The 22,543-nt window shown below is 42.1% G+C and overlaps 1 protein-coding gene across 1 annotated transcript in view; it reads left to right on the top strand.

Annotated features, from left to right (window-relative positions):
- gabbr1b (gamma-aminobutyric acid (GABA) B receptor, 1b) overlaps window positions 1–22,543 on the top strand; it is a 162,385-nt gene that overhangs the window by 5,583 nt on the left and 134,259 nt on the right. The window contains exon 2 of the mRNA XM_026300435.1: window positions 17,029–17,163. Coding sequence (XP_026156220.1) covers window positions 17,029–17,163 — 135 coding nt within the window. The remainder of the gene's footprint in view (window positions 1–17,028; window positions 17,164–22,543) is intronic.

The following is a 22,543-nucleotide window of genomic DNA, read 5'->3' as shown; positions in this document are numbered from 1 at the left end:
ACTTCCGCTGAGGCTTCTATCGCCATTGCAGCGGCGCACACAGCTCTAACACAGGCAGGCAAAGCACAAGCCACAGGATCTAGCCTCTTACAGTGATAGGCTACCGGCTTCTGCTTTCCTCCTGATAACTGAGTTAGCACTGAGGTCATGAACCTCCCCTTACAATCTACAGTTTGAACAAAGGGTTTACTATAATCTGGGAGACTCAAGACAGGTGTGGTCACTAACTGCTCTTTTAATTCACAGAAAGCCTTCTCGCCTTCTGGAGTCCACTGTATTTCCTGCTTCATGGCCATCGGTGTTTCATAAATCAGGTCTAACAGTGGTTGTGTTACCTGAGCATAATCTGGAATCCACTGTCGACAGTAGTTACACAGCCCTAAGAACTGCATCATCTGCTGCTTAGTGATAGGCTTACAGGCTTGCTGAACAGCTGCTTTCCTGGATTCAGTCAGGGCTCTGCCTTCTGGTGTTAGCTTATGACCCAGGAATACAACTTCAGAAGCAGCCCACTGTAGTTTTTCTGGAGATGCTTTGTTGCCTGTTCTTTCCAAATGTTTGAACAGTGCTATTGCTGTGTCCTTGTTGTGTTGCTGAGTGTCTGATGTAATTAAAATATCATCTACATAGGTCAAAATTTGGCTATGTGAGGGCACATGGAATGTAGATAAGCAATTTTCCAATTCTGATGCAAATATAGTAGGGCTATCAACATAACCCTGTGGCAACCTGGTGTAGGTGAGTTTCTTTCCCTCAAAGGTGAACCCAAACCATCCCTGTGAGTCTGGATGTACTGGGATTGAGAAAAAAGCATTACTAAGATCCACAACCGTGAACCACTTCATTTCAGGTTTAATATGGTTCAACAAAGTATGAGGATCTGGGACACACGGGGCCCTACTCTCAACTGCCTTATTTACTTCCCTTAAGAATCATCCTCCAACTCCTCCCATCAGCCTTTTTCACTGGGAATATAGGGGTGTTACACTGAGCCTCTGGTGCTCTCACCAGGATTCCTGCATCAAGCATCTCTTGTACCACAGGCTTGATTCCCTGAAGGGCGTCTGGTTTAAGGGGATAGTGCTTTATCCTAGGTCTATAATCAGATTTAGGTTTGATAGTAACTTCTGGAGCAGTGGTCATTAGGCCTACATCAGTTTTGCTTCGAGACCAGAAACTGTCAGGCACCTCAGCCAAACATGGATCCACCTCTTCCAGAAGTAACACTCATTCTCGGTCATCCTCCCCCATATGAGTACGGGGAGTGGCCGTGACAACCCAATTCAAATTTTTGTAAAAACAGTTTCCCACACTATCACTAAACCAGCCTCCTTCTTCTTCATGCCAATCACAAATACTCTCAGCTTTATTCAAAAACTGTTTTAACTCCTCCCAATGCATGTCATTCGTCTTAGACACTGACAAATGAGGATTAGGTGACCATCCCTTCAAGAGACGCTTAGCTTCTGGAGGAAGACTAACAGAGCAGACTGCCTTTCCTTTCCTATCAGTATAAAGGGTCTTAAGCGTTATCCTCTGTGGCCCTAACTTCTCAAACTTCTGTACATAATCAAAATCTGGACCTGGAGTGTGTTTATAATAGAGAGTAACATGCATCTGCTCTGGGGGGAGGCTTTCTGAGTGTGGTGGTTGAGGATCAGGCAGCAAGCGCAGGAGTTGCTCTCCTGTGCGCCCAGGGTCAGGCATGGGCAGATCTAGGGACCACCAGTAATGTGGCGCCCCTTGTTTCAACACTACATAAGAGGGGATTTCCTCCCCCGGGCCTATGGCTGCCATCCCATTTGTAGTAGGCACCAGGGAAATTTTTAATTTGCTCAACAAATCTCTGCCCAATAAATTCACCGGACAGTTAGGACACAAAACTGCCATTGCCTTTTCCTGAAAGCCAGATGCCTCATCCTCAAGCACAAAACTTTGGGAGAACCTGCAAGGGGTGACTTGTCCATTTGCTGATTTTACAAAAATATTCCTATCACCTTTTGTCACTCCAGGAATTTTATCTCTCAAAACTGTTCTATCTGCTCCTGTGTCACACAAAAACTCTATTTTTACTCCATTAATTTTTAGCATTCTAATGGGCATTACCTTGTTTTCTTCTGAACTAAAATATGTATCAACAATCTCTTTCAAGTCTAACAACTCATCCTCACTTCCCCTATCCTTGTCGGGCGTCCAGGAAGCTACTGGCAGTCATGCTCGCGGATTGTGTGGGGGGGGCTTTTCATATTCAGCAGGATTGCGCTCTCGGCATTCTCTTGCAAAGTGTCCTGGACGCCCACAGTTGTAACAGACATCATCTCTGTACCTTCCGTACCTTCCTCTACCTCGTCCTCTTCCTCGTCCTCTACCTCTAAAACCCCCCAGGCCTTGCTCTCTGAATCCTCCCTTTCTCTCTTCTGACATCACATCCAACAGGGCAAAGACTGCGGCTTTTGATTGCTGTTCTGATTTATGTTTCTGTAAGTCTTGGGCATGCTGTGCATAATTCATTATTTGAGTCACTCCATCTGTGGGTGTATTAATATTTAACTTTCGGATATGGTGAGTGATGGAGGGGAGGAAGCTCTCCATCAGCTCCTCTACTTCTCCCGTAAGCTCCCGTGACCTAGGTGCTAAGGGAAACCCATTCAGATCAGTTCCTGTATAACCGCCTCTGACTCCCCCATACCTATGACCAAAAGCTTTCCTACATACTGAGTCAATTTCCTGTCCATCTAAATTATATGTTTGTCTCAACTGCTGAAGATTAACAATCCACTGGCGGACATTAGCCAGGGGGTCACCCAGGCCTTTAACTGCATCTTCTAACTCTTTACATGACCATGGGCGTCTAACTAAGAGGAGAGGTTTGTTATCTCCACTTACTCCAAAATGAGGATTAGGCACCTCAATTGCAGGAAAAATGCTAGTCGGGTCCGTTGGTGGCCACGGTGGGGGATCAGGTCGTGGTCCCCATGGCTCGTCTCGTTTGACCATGGCTGACAGCTCTGTCTGTACCTCACCGTAAGGGCCATACTGCTTTCCCGACCGCGAATGGGAAGGACTCAGCCAACCAAACCCGAACGGGAGAGGTGGAGGAGGAAGAGGGGGAGCGGAGCCTGTAGACGAACCTTGAGACTGCGGTTCCGTTGCCTCCGACTTGGCCTTTGGTGCTGCAGTCACCTGTGGCCCTCGGGCCGCCAATTCCCCTTGGGCTGGCTTAGGCTTCTTTTTCTTATCCTCCTCCTGCTGGATAAGTGCTAGTGGCCTCCCAACAAAATCAGCAGGGTCCTCTTGGAGCGCTGCTATGAGGGATTTCTTATCTTTCCTTTTCTGTCTGCGCTTCTCGGCTTGTTCCTGCCACTTTACTGCTTCAATAAGCTGAAGTTTAAACTTATCAATTTTCTTAGGTTCTGCTATAGCCACTTCTGCTTTTAACTGAGTTACCAATTTATCGCATGTGCAGGTTTCCAATTTTCCTGGAAACTCATACTTCTTCTTCCATTCCCCTAAATACCTTGCGGATCCAGGGGAGTAAGTGTTCATGAATTTAGAATCCCCAGCCAATTGGGGTTTACTGTTTCCCTTTCCCATAGTTGCAACTTTTGGCACAAGCAAACGATCAGTCACAACAGCATGGGGATCGTCCACTGTATCAAGCTTCTACAGATACTAATTACCTGCGGATACAGCCGTCCACCACACCCAACTTTTCAATTTTTACTTGTGCCCAACAAATAACACACAGTTTAAATAGGTAGTTACACTGTTCTACTCAGCCGACAATAGTCCGTCAACTACCATCAATCACACATTCTCATTCACTCACACGTGTTTCAGTATCCCTGATACTTTCTTTTCGTCCCAGACGAATAGCGCTTTTCCTATTTAAGTGTCCCTGACACTTCTATGTCCCAGACATAGGGTTCGTCCCTGACGAACTCTTGCAGCTGCTTCCTAGTGTCCCTGACACTGCTATGTCCCTGACATAGGGTTCGTCCCGGACGAACTCTTTCAGCTGCTTTCTAGTGTCCCTGACACTGTATGGGGTCCCGGACCCCCAACCACGCAGCTTACCCCAGCTCAGATGTGCGTGTCTTCTGGCTCGGCTTCCGTCAAGCAGAAACGATGGAGAGGACCAAAGCTGGAGAGGAACAGCCGACCTCCCGTCGAATTCACGAGGGTGGGTTTTCACAACCTCCTACCGAGGCTGACTGTGCACAGATTTCAGCATCCTGTCCTCGCTGTCCTCCTCTTCACCGTTGATGCCGTATTGGAAACCGGGCGGAAACACCAATAAATGTTGGTTCTACTCAATCATTTAACAAGAGACACGTTGCATCTTTTCAGGCTGGGATCAGCTCGTGGCTGCAAGAAGACGTCTCTTCTTGGGTTTGTGGCTGCAGCCCCGAGCTTCACACAGACTTCTTTATTTATAGCAAACAAGGTTACACAATAGTTGCACAGAAGACCTTTAACATATATCACGTTCGCTTTAGAAACAAGGAAACTGGCTTTTGTCCCTATAGATTCATGAAGTTCAACCAGGGGGCACTTGGTGTCACAAGTTCCTTGACCCAGAGCGGGTCTGTTTCACTTCCTAAACGCATACATTCTTACAACATATGCACAACTGACATGTGTTGAGCGGTCAACATTCAAAGCAGTCAAAAGTTCAATGTCTCAACAAGATCACATGTACATTTACTTATAGCAGTGAATAAATTCTATGATAAACAATTTAGACTTTTGATCCTAACAGTAATATGGCCAATATTAGTAGTATCAATGCAGCACTAGATCTTGCTGGAAAAATACTCAGATATGAGTGTATTATCTCAGATTAAGAGAAGATCGTTGGTGACTTTTAATAGTGCTGTTTCTGTACTATGATGTGCTCTAAATCCTGATTAAAATTCTTCAAATAGTTCATTCTTGTGTGAGGGGTCATGTAGCTGCTTAGCAACAGCTTTTTCGAGAATTTTAGACATAAAAGGTAGGTTGATTGATCTTTAATTACCCAGGACTCCTGGATCAAGAATAGGCTTTGTATGCAGCTCTGGCTTTACGGAGATCTTTTTTATATGTTATATGTTTTTCCAGGGTAGATAAAATTCTTCTAAATTTGTGGAACTCCACTTCCTTTCCTTCCTGCTTTAAAGGTATGGATGTGTGAATTGTATCATGGAGATAATCTGCTCTGATTCACTAACTTCTTTTTCAGAGGGGCCACAGTATCAAGTGTTTCACGCAGAGAGGCTACAGAACTGTCAAGAATATAATCAACTTTGTAGGGAATAGAACTGAGGCAGCTGCCCTCCAATCTGTTGGTACATGTCATAGAAGTAAATAAGGATGGAATAATTTTCTTAAATTTATAAACAGAGTTGTCAAAATCTTGTGTAGTGGAATTTTTCTCCCTAACGCTGCATGATTGATTATTTTGAACTTGAACGTTATTAAAGAACGGTCACACAGTTCTAACACAGTTGTTGTAACCGATGTAGCAATGCAGACTAGTGGTGAACACACTTTCTCTCTAACGCAGACCAACACAGACCTGCTATCAAACATCTGGTCTAGTCTCAAAGGATTACATGAAAAGTATAATTGTTTAAATAGCAAGGTAGAACAGTTTCTCTCAGCTCGTACACAATTAGTCATATTTTGTTAACACAGTAGAACTCTGTTTATCACACATAAACGATACACAGAAAGTAATCACCGCGGTTTTATATAAAACACAATAATTTCTTGAAAATGGACAGGCCTGCCAATCAGAACAACAATACAGCAGCAGCAGCAGATAGTGATCACCCTAGTTTGGACATGATACACGATAGATTCCTATGCAGGGCTGTAGAGATCTGTGAGAAAAATGCACATTTCGTCTGAGTATCGCAATATTGCACAATCCCCATCTGAATTCCTCAGATGGTCTGAAAATCCATCCATCCATCTTCTGTACCCGCTTTTTCCTGAAAGCCAGGGTCACGGGGATCTGCTGGAGCCTATCCCAGCTCTCTCTCGGGTGAAAGGCAGGGGTACACCTTGGACAGGTCACCAGTCCATCACAGGGCCACATAGAGACACACAAAGACAGACAACCTCTCACACTCACACTCACTCCTACGGGCAATTTAGATTCATCAATCAACCTAACATGCATGTTTTTGGACTGTGGGAGGAAACCGGAGTACCCGGAGTAAACCCACGCAAGCACAGGGAGAACATGCAAACTCCACACAGAAAGGCCGGGTTGCTGGTCTGAAAATACACGTATGAAAACAGAGCAACTCAAAAGAAAAATCGAACATCTCCAGCGGGGCTCTCTGGCTAAACAGGGTGTTTTAGCAGCAACAGCTAGTGTACAGAGTGTGGATGACTCTGCTTTTGATCATGCTCTTGATCAGGGCATCTCTGGAGGGTTGGTCCGTACAGTGAGCTCAGATCCCCCTCTCCATCCACAGAGCCCTCCATCTAGAAGTGTTGAGTCCACAGTCGGTAGCCCATTGTATGGAGCAGGTGCTATCAGTGTTAAGAACATCCCCACCTATGATGCCCTGGAACTAAGACAGCCGATTAATTTCATAGATATAGATATAGACAACAACCCACAGGGTGTGCCTGCGTTAATCTGAGAGAGGTTGGTTGAGGTGATAAATAGAGCTATTGAGGTATCACGAGAAGGCAGTGTATTAAATATTGTATTGAGGGGCCCATAACTGGTTAGTGACGTGCAAGTTATTTTAAGGCCTGATAATAGGTATTGTTGTAGCCGATTTAGAGTTATGTGTGTGTGTTTGTGTGGATTTGTGCCTGGAGTGAGAAAATGTGGTTGGTTGATTACCTGCACACCTGTGGGCATAGGACAAAGAAGTTAGATAGGGAAGACACAGGTGGTTGGAGTGGGAAAAATGAGGATAGGAGGAAGCCACATAGGCTTTCAACCTTGACGTGCTTGACGGGCTTGATGTGTAGTTTTAATATTTTAATCAGTATACTGCATTTTTGTTGCTTTGGCTATTTTCATTTTGATAATAAAGTGTTAAACATATGTTTTTGGCGGACATTGTTTTTTACGGCATGAGTTGGAAATGTCTTCCTTTTTTCCCTAGTGGCATTTTTTTGTTGTTAGATTGCCACTGTTGAAAGTTGAAAACCTTGGTTTTTGTTTTTGAAAACCCTTTTTTGCGACAAAGAGGGACGGCGCTGGATGCGAAGGAAGCGAAGACAGCTGAGCGCAATCAGTGGGATTGAAATGAATGACAGCCTGAACGACGGAAAGTCTGAAGACTAATGGTAGGATTGTTTAAAGTTGATGAGTGGAAAAGATGGGCCTTCTCACAGAAAGGATAAAAGGTAAATCCTGCAACAATTTTGAATAAAGTCTCCAGTAATTCCGCTAATTCATAGAAAAATGAGTAATGTGGAAGCAGCTGTCAATCAAAATGAAATTGAAAATGAAAGTCTTAAAAGACCAGTCAAACCTACGTTTAAAGCATTGGAAGCAAAAATAATATCGCAACAAAAGGAAAGGACTTCCAGGATAAAGAAACTCCATAAACTAACAAAGGAAGTTGAACAATTGATGCTTTCAAACGTAAATGTGCACGATGTGCGGACAAAACATGAAATGTTTGTAAAGCTGTGTGTGGAAACAAAGGAGTTGCATGAATCATTGAAACCATTATTACCTGAGGATGAAATGACAAAACAAAATGAATGGTTTGAAACAAGGATGCAAATCAATGAAAAGGTAATACAAAGAATGGAAGAGTGGTTGCTTGATAATAAATAGCAAAACAATGGTGGTGATAATGGCTTTGATCATGAGGATGATGACGGTCACTGCACTAAAACCAATGTTGGTCAATAAAACTACTGCTGAAAATACATCAGTGGTAAATGATGATATTGGTCCAGGTGACAGTATTTCAAATATTGGTGGTAAAACATGCTCATCAGCTGGTCGTTCTAGCCACAAGTCTTCAAGGTCTTCAGCTTCTTTAGCATGTTTAAAGATCGAAGCTGAAAGGGCTGCTCTCGTTGCTAAAGCAGCCACCCTAAAGGAAAAACATCAACTGGAAGCTCAGGAAGAGCAAATTAGAAAAAAGAAGGAACTGCTTGAATTGCAAGGTCAAATTGCTGCTCAAATGTCAAAAGTGTCTGTGCTTAAGTACAACGGTTTTGATGTCCAGAGCTCCAGGGCTGTTTCAAACGGAATGAATTCATATCTGGAAAGGTCAAAACACGAATCCTCTCTCAGACCCTCTGCGGTGAAGTTTGTACCACAAAGCTCAAACCACCAGTTCAACTATCCACCAGCAGGTGGCAGAAATTATACAATTCCAATGGAGGCTTGGCTCAAAGATTCAGTTCATCAGTTAACCTTATCATCTAAAGGAGGCCATAAAGCTGCCACAACAATGGGTGCAAGGCCCAAACAAACCTTTTTACAGCAAGCTTGTGATCTGAATTCAAAACTAAGCATTCCTCAGGAGAAACGTGTCACATCTCACAGGAACCCAACATGAATGTCCTACAGGAACCCAGGAACACTCAATGTGATAAGCTAGCTAGTATGGACCAAATCAATGTTCTTACTATTATGCAATGACAAAATGATATGACATCTCTATTAGTTCAGCAACATTCAGCATCATCGTTACCTCCAAGGGCGGACATACCAACATTTAATGGAGACCCTCTTGAGTATAATGGATTTATCAGAGCCTTTGAGCATGGAGTGGAAGGAAAGAGTGCTAGCAGCTTAGACTTCTTATACTTTTTGGAGCAGTACACAAAAGGACAACCAAAGGAGGTGGTTAAGAGTTGTCAACACATGCCACCAGATAAAGGATATCAGAGAGCAAAGACACTCTTAAAAGAACACTTTGGAAACAAGCAAAAAATAGCTACTGAAATAGCTACGTATATAGAGAAAGCTCTTGGATGGCCGTCAATAAAATCAGAGGACGTTGAAGCTCTACAAGATTTTGCTTTGTTTCTGCGTGTTTGGTGTTGAATTGTTATGTTTTTATACAGTAACAATTAGGGGCCGGTGCGTTGTAGCCGATTTAGAGTTATGTGTGTGTGTTTGTGTGGAGGTGTGTCTGGAGGGAGAGAATGTGGTTGGTTGATTACCTGCACACCTGTGGGCATAGGAGGAAGAAGTTAGATGGTTGGAGTGGGAAAAATGAGGATAGGAGGAAGCCACATAGGTTTTCAACCTTGACATGCTTGACATGCTTTACGGGCTTGACGTGTAGTTTTAATATTTTAATCTTGCCAAGTCAGTATACTGCATTTTGTTGCTTTGGCTATTTTCCTTTTGATAATAAAGTGTTAAACGTATATTTTTGGCGGACATTGTTTTTTACGGCATGAGTTGGAAACGTCTTCCTTTTTTCCCCTAGTGGCATTTTTTTGTTGTTAGATTGCCACTACAGGTATGGTATCGATCATTTCACAGAAGAGGTATGCCAGGTGATACAGAGTAATGATGATGTAACGTCTTTTGTCTTAGGTAAATCACATGACTATTCATCGTGAGACACACCCTCTTGCATATGGCCTTTCTGGACAAAAAGTGTCTTAGAAAATTTAAATCAGTGTATTGTTTACTGTGAATGTGTGAACAAGATGACTTTCACATCATTGTGAAGTAAACACTTTAGCCTACAACATGCAGGTTTCCAAAGTCTTGTGAACCAATGTTCTGTTTGTGTTTTATGGTCTTATTTCAGTGAGTAAAAAATTGTAGTTTTTCACTAACCATGCATAAACACTTTTTTCTCAAAAACACAATCATGTATAAACTTGCTGCTCACATATTATTGTAGCCAATTTTGTGCTGATTACAGTGTTATTAGACTTTAGACATTAATATGTTTAAAAGACACTGAATGCACAAATGTCAGGATGTCATAGTTTGTGTATGTGTGCTGAAGCAACACAAAGAACCCACTTGCAGACACTAAGCGTACAGAGTTCATTTTAGAATCAACAAGAGTGAGAGCGGGCTTTGTCGGTAGATCCCTGCGGCAGGAAGGAGGCTGGGCCGACGAGCTGGGAAGGATTGCCGACTAGGTTGCCGGGCGAGGAGGCGGCATTGACAGACGGCGAGGCGAGACTGGTAGCCTGTAGACAGAGGACAAGGTTAGTCCTAGTTTTTCTGAGACAACTGAGCCACAACGGTGCGTTACTACCGAGGGAGGTAGACGGACGAACTGGCGATCAGACCGGAGAGAACCTGGGCTTTTATTGACGGGAAGATTGATTGGCATGCCGACCTGCCTCCCGCAGGTGTGACTCATTAACCTAGAGAGAGAGAGAGAGACAGCAGGAGAACGAGGAAGAGAGGGAGAGAACACAAGGACACAGAGAGAGTACCCGCCGCCTCATGACACAGGACATGTCAAAATTTGTCCAGGCCCCTCAGACCCCAGAGGGTTAATACAAAATCCTAAGGGCTTTTTTGGGGCTTCGTATGTTTGCGAGTAGTGTTATAACACATATGAAACACCCCTTCTGCATAGTTGTAAACACCTGTGTAATGTATGCTTTACACTATGCATACAACATCCGGGCCCTAGTGTTAAATGCAATGACAATTTACAATTCTGTAAATCCCAACACTGTTTTCAGAATCATAAATTACAGACCCCAATACATGGTATGATACCATGTGAGACTACGTTACTGTGAGACTACATTTACAGACACCACAAGCGAGCACCTCCAAAGCATAAATGTACCAAGCCCCAGTGTGAGCACTGTAGGGCTCTCATAGGAGACGGGGTACACCCTATAATCAGCGATGGATTGATTCGTTTCTGCCTATGAGTCTGTCTAAAACACCTGCTGCTCTGGGTTTTGAGGATGATATAGGTAAGGGGTACTTTCCACATAAATTCAACACTGTTGACAATGAATTTTATGTAGGACCTTAACCCGAGCCCGAATTCTGTGGCTATGAATAAATGTCCCATAGTGAACAGGAAAAATTCGTGAGATGGTACAAAAACACACGCTTTGATATGCAGGCTGAGCTGGCTCATTACTGTCGCAACGACGTTAATGTGCTGTGTAAGGCCTGTGTGATCTATCGCAATGCCTTCATGCAGTGTACCCAGGTAGACCCTTTCACCTTCACCACCCTGGCATCAATACCCTCTTGCCTCCTGACAACCTCCTGATTATTGACGATCTAATGAACGATGCCAGCGGCAATTTGGAGGTTCAAAATGTTTTTACAAAATATGTACATCATAGAAATCTAAGTTGTATCTATCTAGTGCAGAATTTGTTCATACATCGCAAGGCCAGTCGTACTATTAGTTTAAACACTAACTACCTTGTGTTATTTAAAAACCCAAGAGATAAATTTTAGCTGCTGTTGATAGCCCACCACATGTTTCCCGGTAATACCAAATACTTTTTAGAGGCCTTCAATGATGCCACAAGTACTCCTTATGGCTACTTACTCATTGATTATAAAGCCAAAACACCCAATTATCTGAGACTTAGATCAAATCTGCTTTCCAAACAGCCGGTTGTCTACATCCCTAGAAAGCTAAAGTAACAATATCACTATGCAGAGATATTTGACACTGCTTATTGCATAAATCAGGACAGAGACAGCGTAGGCTGCACCAGGGATTGCAGCTGACGCAGGTGACAAGGGTAGTGTGAAAGATTTGGTCGTGGAGGATGTATTGAATCATGTGCCCAAAAGGCAGAGGAAAAAATGCAGAACACATTTTGTCTGCCCTGTCCAGGGCTGGAGATGCGGTATCATGGTCGAACCAGGGTGAGCTCACTATCAACAAGCAGACAATCAGGGGTACACATCTATATGATTTGATTAAAAGAGTTACAGCCCCCTACCATGTGTCTGCAAATTTGGTACCTCAGGGGTGGACTCTATTTTTAAAAACACTGGCAAACCTAAATGTGCCATTATCTGCTGTATCAAACACTCAGGTCTGTAATTATTGAAGAGATTAAATCTGGTAAAGACAATGACTATAGTCCTTCACACCAACACCAGCATTATCCAGCCTTGTTCAGTGAAAAGAAAAGCAGCCTTGGCACACGTGTACATAGATCTAGGAGGGGGATTCAACACAAACCTTACACTGCATTCTGGGTACAATACTGATTTTTCATTGGAATAATTTTTAAAACTAGTGAATGTATTTAAAATACTGCATTCAATTTACTGACACTGTTCGAGATATTGTTTTTATGTGAAATCATTTTATAGGTCATTAAGAATGTATATGCTTGACATTATGAAATATTGTCTGATGAATTTATTTGACATTGTACAATGATTATTTTCTTTCATTATAAATAATAAAACACACTATGAAAACATATGCATTGAATGTCTTTTTATTAATATTTTATATGCGTCATAATTGCACATTGGAGCACCCTGCTGTGGGCTAGTCAGAGGGTGGGTGAGATAGAGACTTTCTTCACAAAAAGGCTGGCTGACAGGATTTTCATAGTACATTGTGTATTAGGCGCTGCCATTAAACAGAATTCATCTTTTGCTCGTATAAATTTCATAGAGATGTCGATACCATTAACGTGAGTGATGGGTAGCTCATTCCCATCGTAGCTGTCGGCGGACATCACTCTCTGCGCAACAATGATTTTTTTTTTGTTTTTGACAACAAAAACACAGCCACCACTTGTTTTTTTAGCTTATTTTATTTATATCCTACCTATATTTTTAAACATAAGTGATTTAATAAACACAAGAGAAAGCTGCAGATAACAACAGGTAATAATTTTAATTCTCTTTAGATTAGGCTGAAGCTGCCGCTTGGGGGCACTATTCAGTCTGCATAGCGCAAGAAACGGCTATGATGTAGAGTATAAGTATCTTGAGCCAATAGAAATTCTTTAACATCGGATAATGCCGGGTTTACTCCTGTGTGCTCCTTCACGGCTTCACGTAGTTTATTAATACCTAAAGCCTCCGGGATTGGCCGGATCATAATATATATTGTCCATCAATCGTTCCATGGCGGGTGTCAATAAAACAATAATGCTTTTCTTTTCAATACTTGATTTTTATTCACAAAAACCATAACACCAGGTAGACTATCATGCATGCATAAAAAGGATGAAAACATTCAGATATACATAAAACAATCATTAATATGAATATAGAAAGAAAAACTATCTTAATACAGGGTCATTTAATAATAATGAAAAAAAATGAAAAAACTATCCTGTCATTTAATAATGATAATGGGCATAAAACATTCATTATCATGTATATAGAAAGAAAAAAATACCACCACTTAAGAATAGGTGTGTAAAAAACTGTCTTCACAGGCAAAGAATGCTTTATTATCACTCCTGGCCAGACATCCAGACATCCACGAGTAGAGCCAGCTGTTTCTGTCTTTCACTTTTGTCGCTGGTCCAGATCGGCTCTATGGCAGTATGATTTTTCTCAGATTTTAAGGCGTACAGGATGACTTCAGCAGCCCCATGAATCCTAGCATACACAGCCTCCACCCCGCCGGCCCTGAGGAACGCAGAAAGAGCAGGGATGAAGCGTTCTGTCCAAAGTCTTTTCACCAGAAGTCCGAACCGGTTCGCCAGGAATCCTACGGGAAATTCCCACAAACACTCGTGCCCATCCTGAGACGGTGAATCCACTTCACACGTGTCCCTGTCTGGCGTCAGACCTAGGGCATGACACGCCAAATGTTCATTACCAGTCAGGAGCATCTGCACAAATGCCTCAGCTGTGTTTTCGGGTTGTCCGTTCATGCTTCCGGGTTGAGCGGCCATGTTTTCTGTTGTGTTTCCGGATTGAGTGTAGGTGATCTCGTACAAGGCATCGCTCTAATTCCATTGGCGGTCCGTCAATTTATTGTTTTTCACAAAATACACAGAAATAAAAAGCATTGTCAAGTCACAGAATGTTGTTTGAAATACACCAGACATGCCAAATACAGACGCTTGGATCGTCTACACATCGTTACCTACCGTAGTGCGTTACAGCCGCTACTTGATGCACAGCCATATTGTCACCAGTATTGTTAAAACGTAAGCGTCTTCTAACACCATCAAAATTCCTACCGACCTTATTCTGTATGATCGCGATCATCGATCTCACTAAACACTCTCTGCAACCCCACCCAATCCCTCCACTGTATGAACATTCATTCTCCGAAATAAATCTCACATTCACTGTGAGTCACAGGGTCGGCACAGTTCAAGTGGGTGTGTTCAGCGGTGATGCGATCACAGTCATTGCAAACTCTTAAAAATATATGTGCACTGAGCTCCCTTATCCTACCCCACCCTACCCTAACCCTCCCCTCCCCTCCCTTCCCTTCCCCTCTCCTCCCTCTTCACATGTATTTTCCACTATTGAATGTCACTAACTTTGTGCTCTCGCTCCCCTAGTTTGTGCTCTCTCCCTCTCTCTCTGTTCTCTCTCTCTCCCTGTACCTTCTGCAGGTGTCCCTGGTCCTGGAGCTGTAAATTGCTGATATGCAGTTACTGGCCCCACCAACCTGCCGGCAGGTGATCGCCCAAACCGAGCCTGGTTCTGCTGGAGGTTTTTTCCGTTAAAGGGAGTGTCATGATTCTCCATTGGGACTTCCTGCCGGGACCCTTACTTTGTATGGACTTCCTGTTTTTCCCCTGCACTGGTCCTTGGCAGCTTCACTTTAGTTATTGTAATCACTTTCACCTGTTTTCAATCATCTTTTGTCTCCCCCCCCCCTACCGTTTCATTCGGCTCTGTTACCGTTTCAGTCGAATACCCCTTTGTATTTTTCCTTAATCCTGGGATTTCCAGGAGGAAATAAAAGCCTCGTTTGTCCTGCATTTGGGTCCTACCTCTCCTTCAGCTCTCCAGCACCACAACACATAACTGCCACCAAGTGCTTGCTCATAAGGGGTTTGTTGGGTTTTTTCTTTTTTTAAAGATGATTATATTGTGATTTGGCGCTGTATAAATAAATTGAATTGAATAATTAAAGCATAATTACTGATAAATGGCCTGCAAAATGATGATGCAGCTCTTACACAGAAAAAGTAAATATTTTGTGTACTGTGAAAATGACATACTCAAACTTGATGTAATTGGGAGTTAAGATCTAATCTGGTTCAAATATTAGTTAATGAACTAGGAATGATCTAAAATAAGAAAGTGTTAAGCTAAATGTTTTAAAAATAAGTTGTTAAATGGATATGAAGTTTGTCTCCAAATGAAAGAAAAGGTAAGGAACAATTGGGCTTTCGACAAAAAACAGCGCTGAACCACTGTCCTCAGTAAAAGGTTGGTTTCCTCTGGGCAGGCCTAATGTCATGAGATTAGAAAGGAAGCTCTCCTTAGCTTGCTGTAGTCCATGTTCAGAGTGGTACACACCATGATGCCAAACAGCACAGTGACTACTTTTCAACCTTTCAATAGGCAATCACTTGAGTGAAGTGTGAAAGACAACTGTGATGCTAATTAAAGGACACAGTTTAGTTTATGGTCAAATTATTTTCAATCTTTTCTAGGGGTACCATCATTTTTGTCTAGGCCAGTTTCATTAGTTTGTTTTTTTTAATTCTTCTTTTGTACCACAATGCAAAAGCAATGTCTGATTTTCACAATTTTGACCATTGTGTGTTTTTCTTTCTTCAAAGAAAGCATTTCAAGCTTTCTAGGCATATGTTTCTCATTTTTATGAGGCAAGCATTCGCTGAAATTCAGGTTGTTTGATTTACGTGTCTGTGAAGAGAGGTGACAGAGACAGAGAAGACAGAGAGCGCACCCTGACAGTTTTTCATAAAAACGTGCCGGCGCGTTCGTTTACCCCTGTTTAGTAGTCACGCCTAGTTCAGTTCCATATTCATTCATTCATTCATTCATTTGAAATGATGATGTTACAACCCTTTTTGTCTAGGGGATATTTTTAGGGAAGAACACAGTGACCAGGTGGTAAAAGGTCGGCCGATATTTATTTATAAACTAAAGCAAGGCCAAGGAACTTAAGTACAACAACGAAAAAACTGATTGGGCACAGCCAAGTACTTCAAAAAAACGTTTAACAAAAACACTCAGGCTCAAAGGCATTGTAAAATGAACTAATATTTCCAGATCTTTTTTTCTATTTCAGAAAATCAACACAAACACTAAATAACTAAACAACTCTAATTTTAACAAGAACAAAACTAATCAAACCGACAAGCGGTATACAAGACACTATACTGACAACCAGGTTGTGTTGAGGCAAAAGTCACAACACCGAGGTGAACCGACCATGGGCAAGGCACAGCTCACCCCGAGTGACGGAAATCCTGGGCCTTAAATACATGGACTGTTGAGGTGTAGTCAGCTGATTGGAGGGAGGCTGGTGAAGGGGAGCCAACCAGGCGAGGAGGCGCGGTCCATGGAGGTGTTCTGCAGCTGCTTTCCGGCATCTTCCTCTACTGTTGGTCACCCGTCTACGTACAATATAAAAAAGGGCAGAGACAACTTTTCCTTCCAGGGCAGCTTAGGTCCTTTGACGTCTGCAGGACGATGCTGCACATGTTTTATCAAACTATGGTAGCAAGTGTGCTGTTTTATTTTGGAGAGGCACCATAAAGCAGAAGGATGCAAGGCTGCTGGATAAAAAGCTGGTTCACTGACTGGAATGAGGCTGGACTCACTGGAGACTGTGGTAGAGAGATGCACACAGAAAAAGATAGAAACCATCCTGGAATACACTGACCATCATTCACAACATCCTGATAGAGCAGAGAAGCAGCTGCAGTAGACTCACCTCACTGCACTGCAGGACGCAATGATACTGGTACTGGTAATGATACTACTACACCTTCATCTCCACTAATAAGGCAACATAAGGCTCTTACAACTCCTTAGCCAATGGCAGATGACGACTCACTGACTATTCTGACTACTGACTTCCAAAATAACTACAAGACTACCTGAATTTCCAATTGAAGATGAAGTTTATCTTATGTTGTCTTTGTCTTATGTGTCCACAGTGTGATCCAGGTGAGGCCACCAAGCTGTTATATGAACTTCTGTACACTGAGCCCATTAAAATCGTGCTGATGCCTGGCTGCAGCTCTGTATCTACCTTGGTGGCTGAAGCTTCTCGCATGTGGAACCTCATAGTGGTAAGAACCAATACCTTCATGTCCTTGATTTTGAATACAAAGTTGCCATAGTTCACTTAACTTGGGATTATTTCAACATAAAAGTGAATCAAAATATTGCCACTGCCAAGTTTTAGGAATTTATACTATAAGGAAAATGTATTTATATTGCTATACAATGTATTTATATTGCTATACAAACAGGTCTCTTCCAAGAGCCAGTTTTTTTTTTTTTACCTAAACCCTTGCAGTTTACTAAAACAAGTTTAAAGCTCCACTATTTCAAAGCATTATCAAAATCTTTATTTATTTTGAAAGTATTCTCAGTTTATTGTATTTATCAGTATTATTAGATTTTTCTACACAAATACAGCCAAAATTTCTTAAGCGGTGTACATAAATCTCAGATGTGGGGAATACCAATATGTAGGAAATTAAAGGATATGTACATAAGCATCCCTCAAATAGAAACAAAAGAAAAATATAATAAATAATCAAATAAACAATCCCAACAACAATGCCAGCCTGTTTAACAACCATTGCAACAGCGTAGGAAGTGTGCAGAGATACATGTAAGCTATAACAACAAAAGCATGGTCTTCGTTTAATACGATACTAATATGACAGGTCAAAGACTATATAATGTATAGTAAAGACAAAGTAATGGAAGGTCACAGCCAGCCTACTGAGGTACATTTCGGGACTGCAGGGTTTGTATATAGTTATAAACAGGGCTGCCATATTCTAAAAAACATAGCAGTTGAACCGGGTAAAATTAATTTAATTTTTACCAGTTTACTAAAATGGAGAGCATCTTTAATCCAGTGTTCATACGATGGTGGAGAAGAGGATTTCCAGCACAACAGTATCCTACGTCTGGCTAATAAAAAAAAAAGCCACAAAGTCTGCTTTAGACTTTGGCAAGCTCATTGTGTCTGGGAGTATTCCAAAAAATGCTACAAGAGGGTTTTGGCGAAGGGGGCAAGAACCTTTGATAAAACGATTGGATTAATGAAGCAGGTACTTGATGTTTCGCTGACAATACAGGCTGAGAGAGTTCAGGTGAAAAGTGCATGTGTGTCATTAAGAACGCAGGCCAAAATAACTTGAAAAACGGAATAATCTTTTTTTCTCGATTACATTACGATTACATTACGATTACATACATTTTTGTGATCATTGAGACCCGCAATCAAAATTCGATTAATCGCACAGCCCTAGTATGTACCCACTGGAGAATTTTATGCCATTGAACTCAATTAATATCCTGACCTATGGGGGACAAAGTTGTATTTGAAAAGATTACTCAGTTTACTGGAGACTTTAACCCCCAGGTATGTGAAGCTATCTGAGACTATTCAGAATGGTAATGTGGAGAATGGATATTCATGGGCAGCTGTGTTAATGAGAAAGAGTTCGCTCAGTTTGTGTTATGCTATCTGGTGGTGTCAGTGTGATGAAGGAAAGAGTGGTGAGGACCCAAATGCAGGACACAACAGGCTTTATTTACCTGGATCTTCCAGGCTCAGGTACAAAACATAAGGAATCTCCGCCGCTCGGTGGGCAGGCAGACAGGCAGGCAGGACAGGGAAACAGAAACGCTCTTCACACTTACGTCAACAAACAGTAATGCTCCGGCGGGGAACAAAGGAACAGCCGGGGACATATATACAGAACTCGGGACACAAGTGAACGTAATCTAACCTAATGAACACAAAGCTCCCTAGAACTAATACAAACAGAATCAGAACACAGAAAACTCACCAAAATAAAAGGCAAACAGGAAACAAGGCTCGGGGCCTAACAGTTTGTAACCAGAAATGAGACTGAATACATCAAGAACGAAGAACACAGCAGATATAGCTGTATCAGACCTTGAAACATAAAGGAGCAAATTGTCCGCCTATTGTGATTCTCTCTGCTCAATACCATTTCTCATGGTCCCATGATGTGAGAGATCTAAATGCAATGGCAAGAGGCTCTATAGGGAAATAGTCAGAGTGGGTGTTATTTGTTCTGACAGAGGCAAGTAGAGAAGTATATAATAATTTGACCCAAGAAATTAATTTTTTACTAAAACCAAATTTCTTCATTACATAAAAAGGTACCGCCACTCAATTGTCAAAAGGCTGCATCCAAACTAATCACAAGTTCAGAGTCAACTAAATCTGAAGGATTATATCGGACATTAAACAAATGTCTAATATTGAATAATGCATATCTCTCTCTAATAAATCCTGTCTGATCAGAGGCTTGCAGCAAGGACTGGGGAAGAGAACCAACCTGGCTACCTGGGCACCTAGGTGTTGAAGATGATGCTCTTCTGCTTCTTTTAATTGGCTCATTCAACCCTTTATAGTTCCAGCTACAAATTTTAAAAGAATTACCTGCTGGCTGATTACTGATATTAAGATTGTGTACCATCCAACGAAAAAATGAGAATTGGTAAAGACCTTTAAGTAACATTAGAAGACCAAATATAATATGCAGAGCAAAAATCACTAGGTACATGCTACCAGACATAAGATGACCCAGCAGCAATTAAAATTCTAGTTAGTCCAAAACAGTGAAAAACATTTTATAATGAAAGTATAATGCACAGAAATAGAAAACACATCCCCCTAGAATGAACTGATTAAACTGAGACTGAATTCTTGATATTCAACTTATTAGTTTTGCCAAATAATATTGGTTGGCAAAACCTAGATAACAGCACCACTGATCCAGTTATTATAGGTCAGAGTAGGCAGCGCCCTCCACGTCCTTGTTAATACAGTCAGTTGCACCTGCAGGATATGAACAGCTCCTCCTGGAAGTGAGATCCTCAGCTCAGCTAGAGAAGAAGAGACCAAATTTCACATTCAGCTTTAAACACATTGACCTCACCTTTCAGAGCAGTGACTGTGGATTGCAGGGAGGCTAAATCATCACTATGCGTAGTGGCTAAGAGTTCGATTTCTTTTATGGTGTATTGTTGTTCTTTTCTCTCTGCTCTATCCACTCACCCCAACCGGTCGAGGCAGATGGCCGCCCAAACTGAGCCGGGTTCTGCTGGAGGTTTTTTCTTCCGTTAAAGGGAGTTTTTTCTCTCCACTGTCGCCAAGTGCTTGCTCATAAGGGAATTGTTGGGTTTTTAGTTTTAGTTTTTGTAAAGTGCCTTGAGATGATTTGTATTGTGATTTGGCGCTATACAAATAAAATTGAATTGAATTGAATTGAATTATTAACAGTGGTCGCAAAATGGCCAAAGCTGATTTTAGCTCATCCTTGACTGAAGGGATTTTAAAATGCAGTGTGTGAGTAAATGTGTCAATCTTCAGATCCAGCTTATCATATATGTCCCATTTCAGGCCTTCCAGTGCCTTATTGAGTGCTGGTGGAGTGGAGTTCCCAGGTTGTCACATTGCATCCCACGCCTCAGAAGCGGCAGCCCTGCAGTTCAGAATGGTTAGATGATGTCAGGACTATGTTAAGGCCTGTCACCACAGGATTCAGTCTAGGCTGAGGCTTAGAAGCATCTTTCTTATCACCTATTGTGTTGCTTTAGACATTCTTTGGGTCAGCAGGGATCGATGGGCTAATAAAAGCAAAGACTGAAGTTGTGTTAAAGGTGGGACCATGCTTTAAAATCCATTATTTTGTCATTGTTTGGCAGAGATCCAGGAAACACGTCTTCAACCCATGGTGTAAAACATAAGACATACAGTATTGTTCAAAATAATAGCAGTACAATGTGACTAACCAGAATAATCCAGGTTTTTAGTATATTTTTTATTGCTACATGGCAAACAAGTTACCAGTAGGTGCAGTAGATTCTCAGAAAACAAACAAGACCCAGCATTCATGATATGCACGCTCTTAAGGCTGTGCAATTGGGCAATTAGTTGAAAGGGGTGTGTTCAAAAAAATAGCAGTGTGGCATTCAATCAGTGAGGTCATCAATTTTGTGAAAAAACAGGTGTGAATCAGGTGGCCCCTATTTAAGTATGAAGCCAGCACTTGTTGAACATACATTTGAAAGCCTGAGGAAAATGGGTCGTTCAAGACATTGTTCAGAAGAACAGCGTACTTTGATTAAAAAGTTGATTGGAGAGGGGAAAACCTATAAAGAGGTGCAAAAAATTATAGGCTGTTCAGCTAAAATGATCTCCAATGCCTTAAAATCGAGGGCAAAACCAGAGAGACGTGGAAGAAAACAGAAGACAACCATCAAAATGGATCGAAGAATAACCAGAATGGCAAAGGCTCAGCCAATGATCAGCTCCGGAATGATCAAAGACAGTCTGGAGTTACCTGTAAGTACTGTGACAGTTAGAAGACGTCTGTGTGAAGCTAATCTATTTTCAAGAATCCCCCGCAAAGTCCCTCTGTGTGCAGAAAAGGTTACAATTTGCCAAAGAACACATCAACTGGCCTAAAGAGAAATGGAGGAACATTTTGTGGACTGATGAGAGTAAAATTGTCCCCATACTCCTGGAGCGCTTCCCACAGGATGTTGTGAGGGACCTGGTCGAATGCCTTCTCCAAGTCCACAAAGCACATGTGAACTGGTCGGGCAAACTCCCATGAACCCTCAAGCATCCTTGAGAGGTTATAGAGCTGGTCCACAGTTCCACGACCAGGACGGAAACCGCATTGTTCCCCCTGGATCCGAGGTTCGACCACCGGCCGGATCCTCCTCTCCAGCACCCTGGCATAGACCTTCCCTGGGAGGCTGAGGAGTGTGATTCCTCTGTAGTTGGAATGCACCCTCCGGTCTCCTTTCTTAAAAAGAGGAACCACCACCCTGGTCTGCCAATCCAGGGGTACTGTCCCCGAACGCCATGCGATGTTGCACAGGCGTGCAACCCAAGCCCAACAACAATTAAATCCAATTTATTTTATTTGTGTTACCAAATCACAATACAGTCATCTCAAGGCACTTTACATAGACACCCAATAAATCCTTTATGAGTAAGCACTTTGCAACTGTGGAGAGGAAAAAGTCCCTTTAACAGAAGAAACCTCCAGCAGAACCAGACTGACTTTGTCTTTGTTGTCTCTTTTATCTTCTGTGTTTATTAGTTTATTAACTATAAAATAGAAATACAATTTTATCAAACACACATCTGCATAAAATCACATAGCTCTTAATGTGGTTATATTTCTGATGCAGTTACTGGCCCCACCCACCTGCACAGTGTTTATTTGTTGTTTATTGTTGTTGTTCTTGCTCTTTCCACTCACCCCAATCGGTCGCGGCAGATGGCCGCCCAAACTGAGCCTGGTTCTGCTGGAGGTTTTTTCCGTTTAAAAGGGAGTTTTTCCTCTCCACTATTACCAAGTGCTGCTCATAAGGGATTTGTTGGGTTTTGTTTTTGTTTGATGTAAAGTGCCTTGTGATGATTGTATTGTGATTTGG

This window comes from Mastacembelus armatus, chromosome 11, assembly GCF_900324485.2.
Source record: "Mastacembelus armatus chromosome 11, fMasArm1.2, whole genome shotgun sequence".
NCBI lineage: Eukaryota > Metazoa > Chordata > Actinopteri > Synbranchiformes > Mastacembelidae > Mastacembelus > Mastacembelus armatus.
Note: the sequence above shows the minus strand (reverse complement) of the source record. Positions and strands in the feature narration are given on the sequence as shown.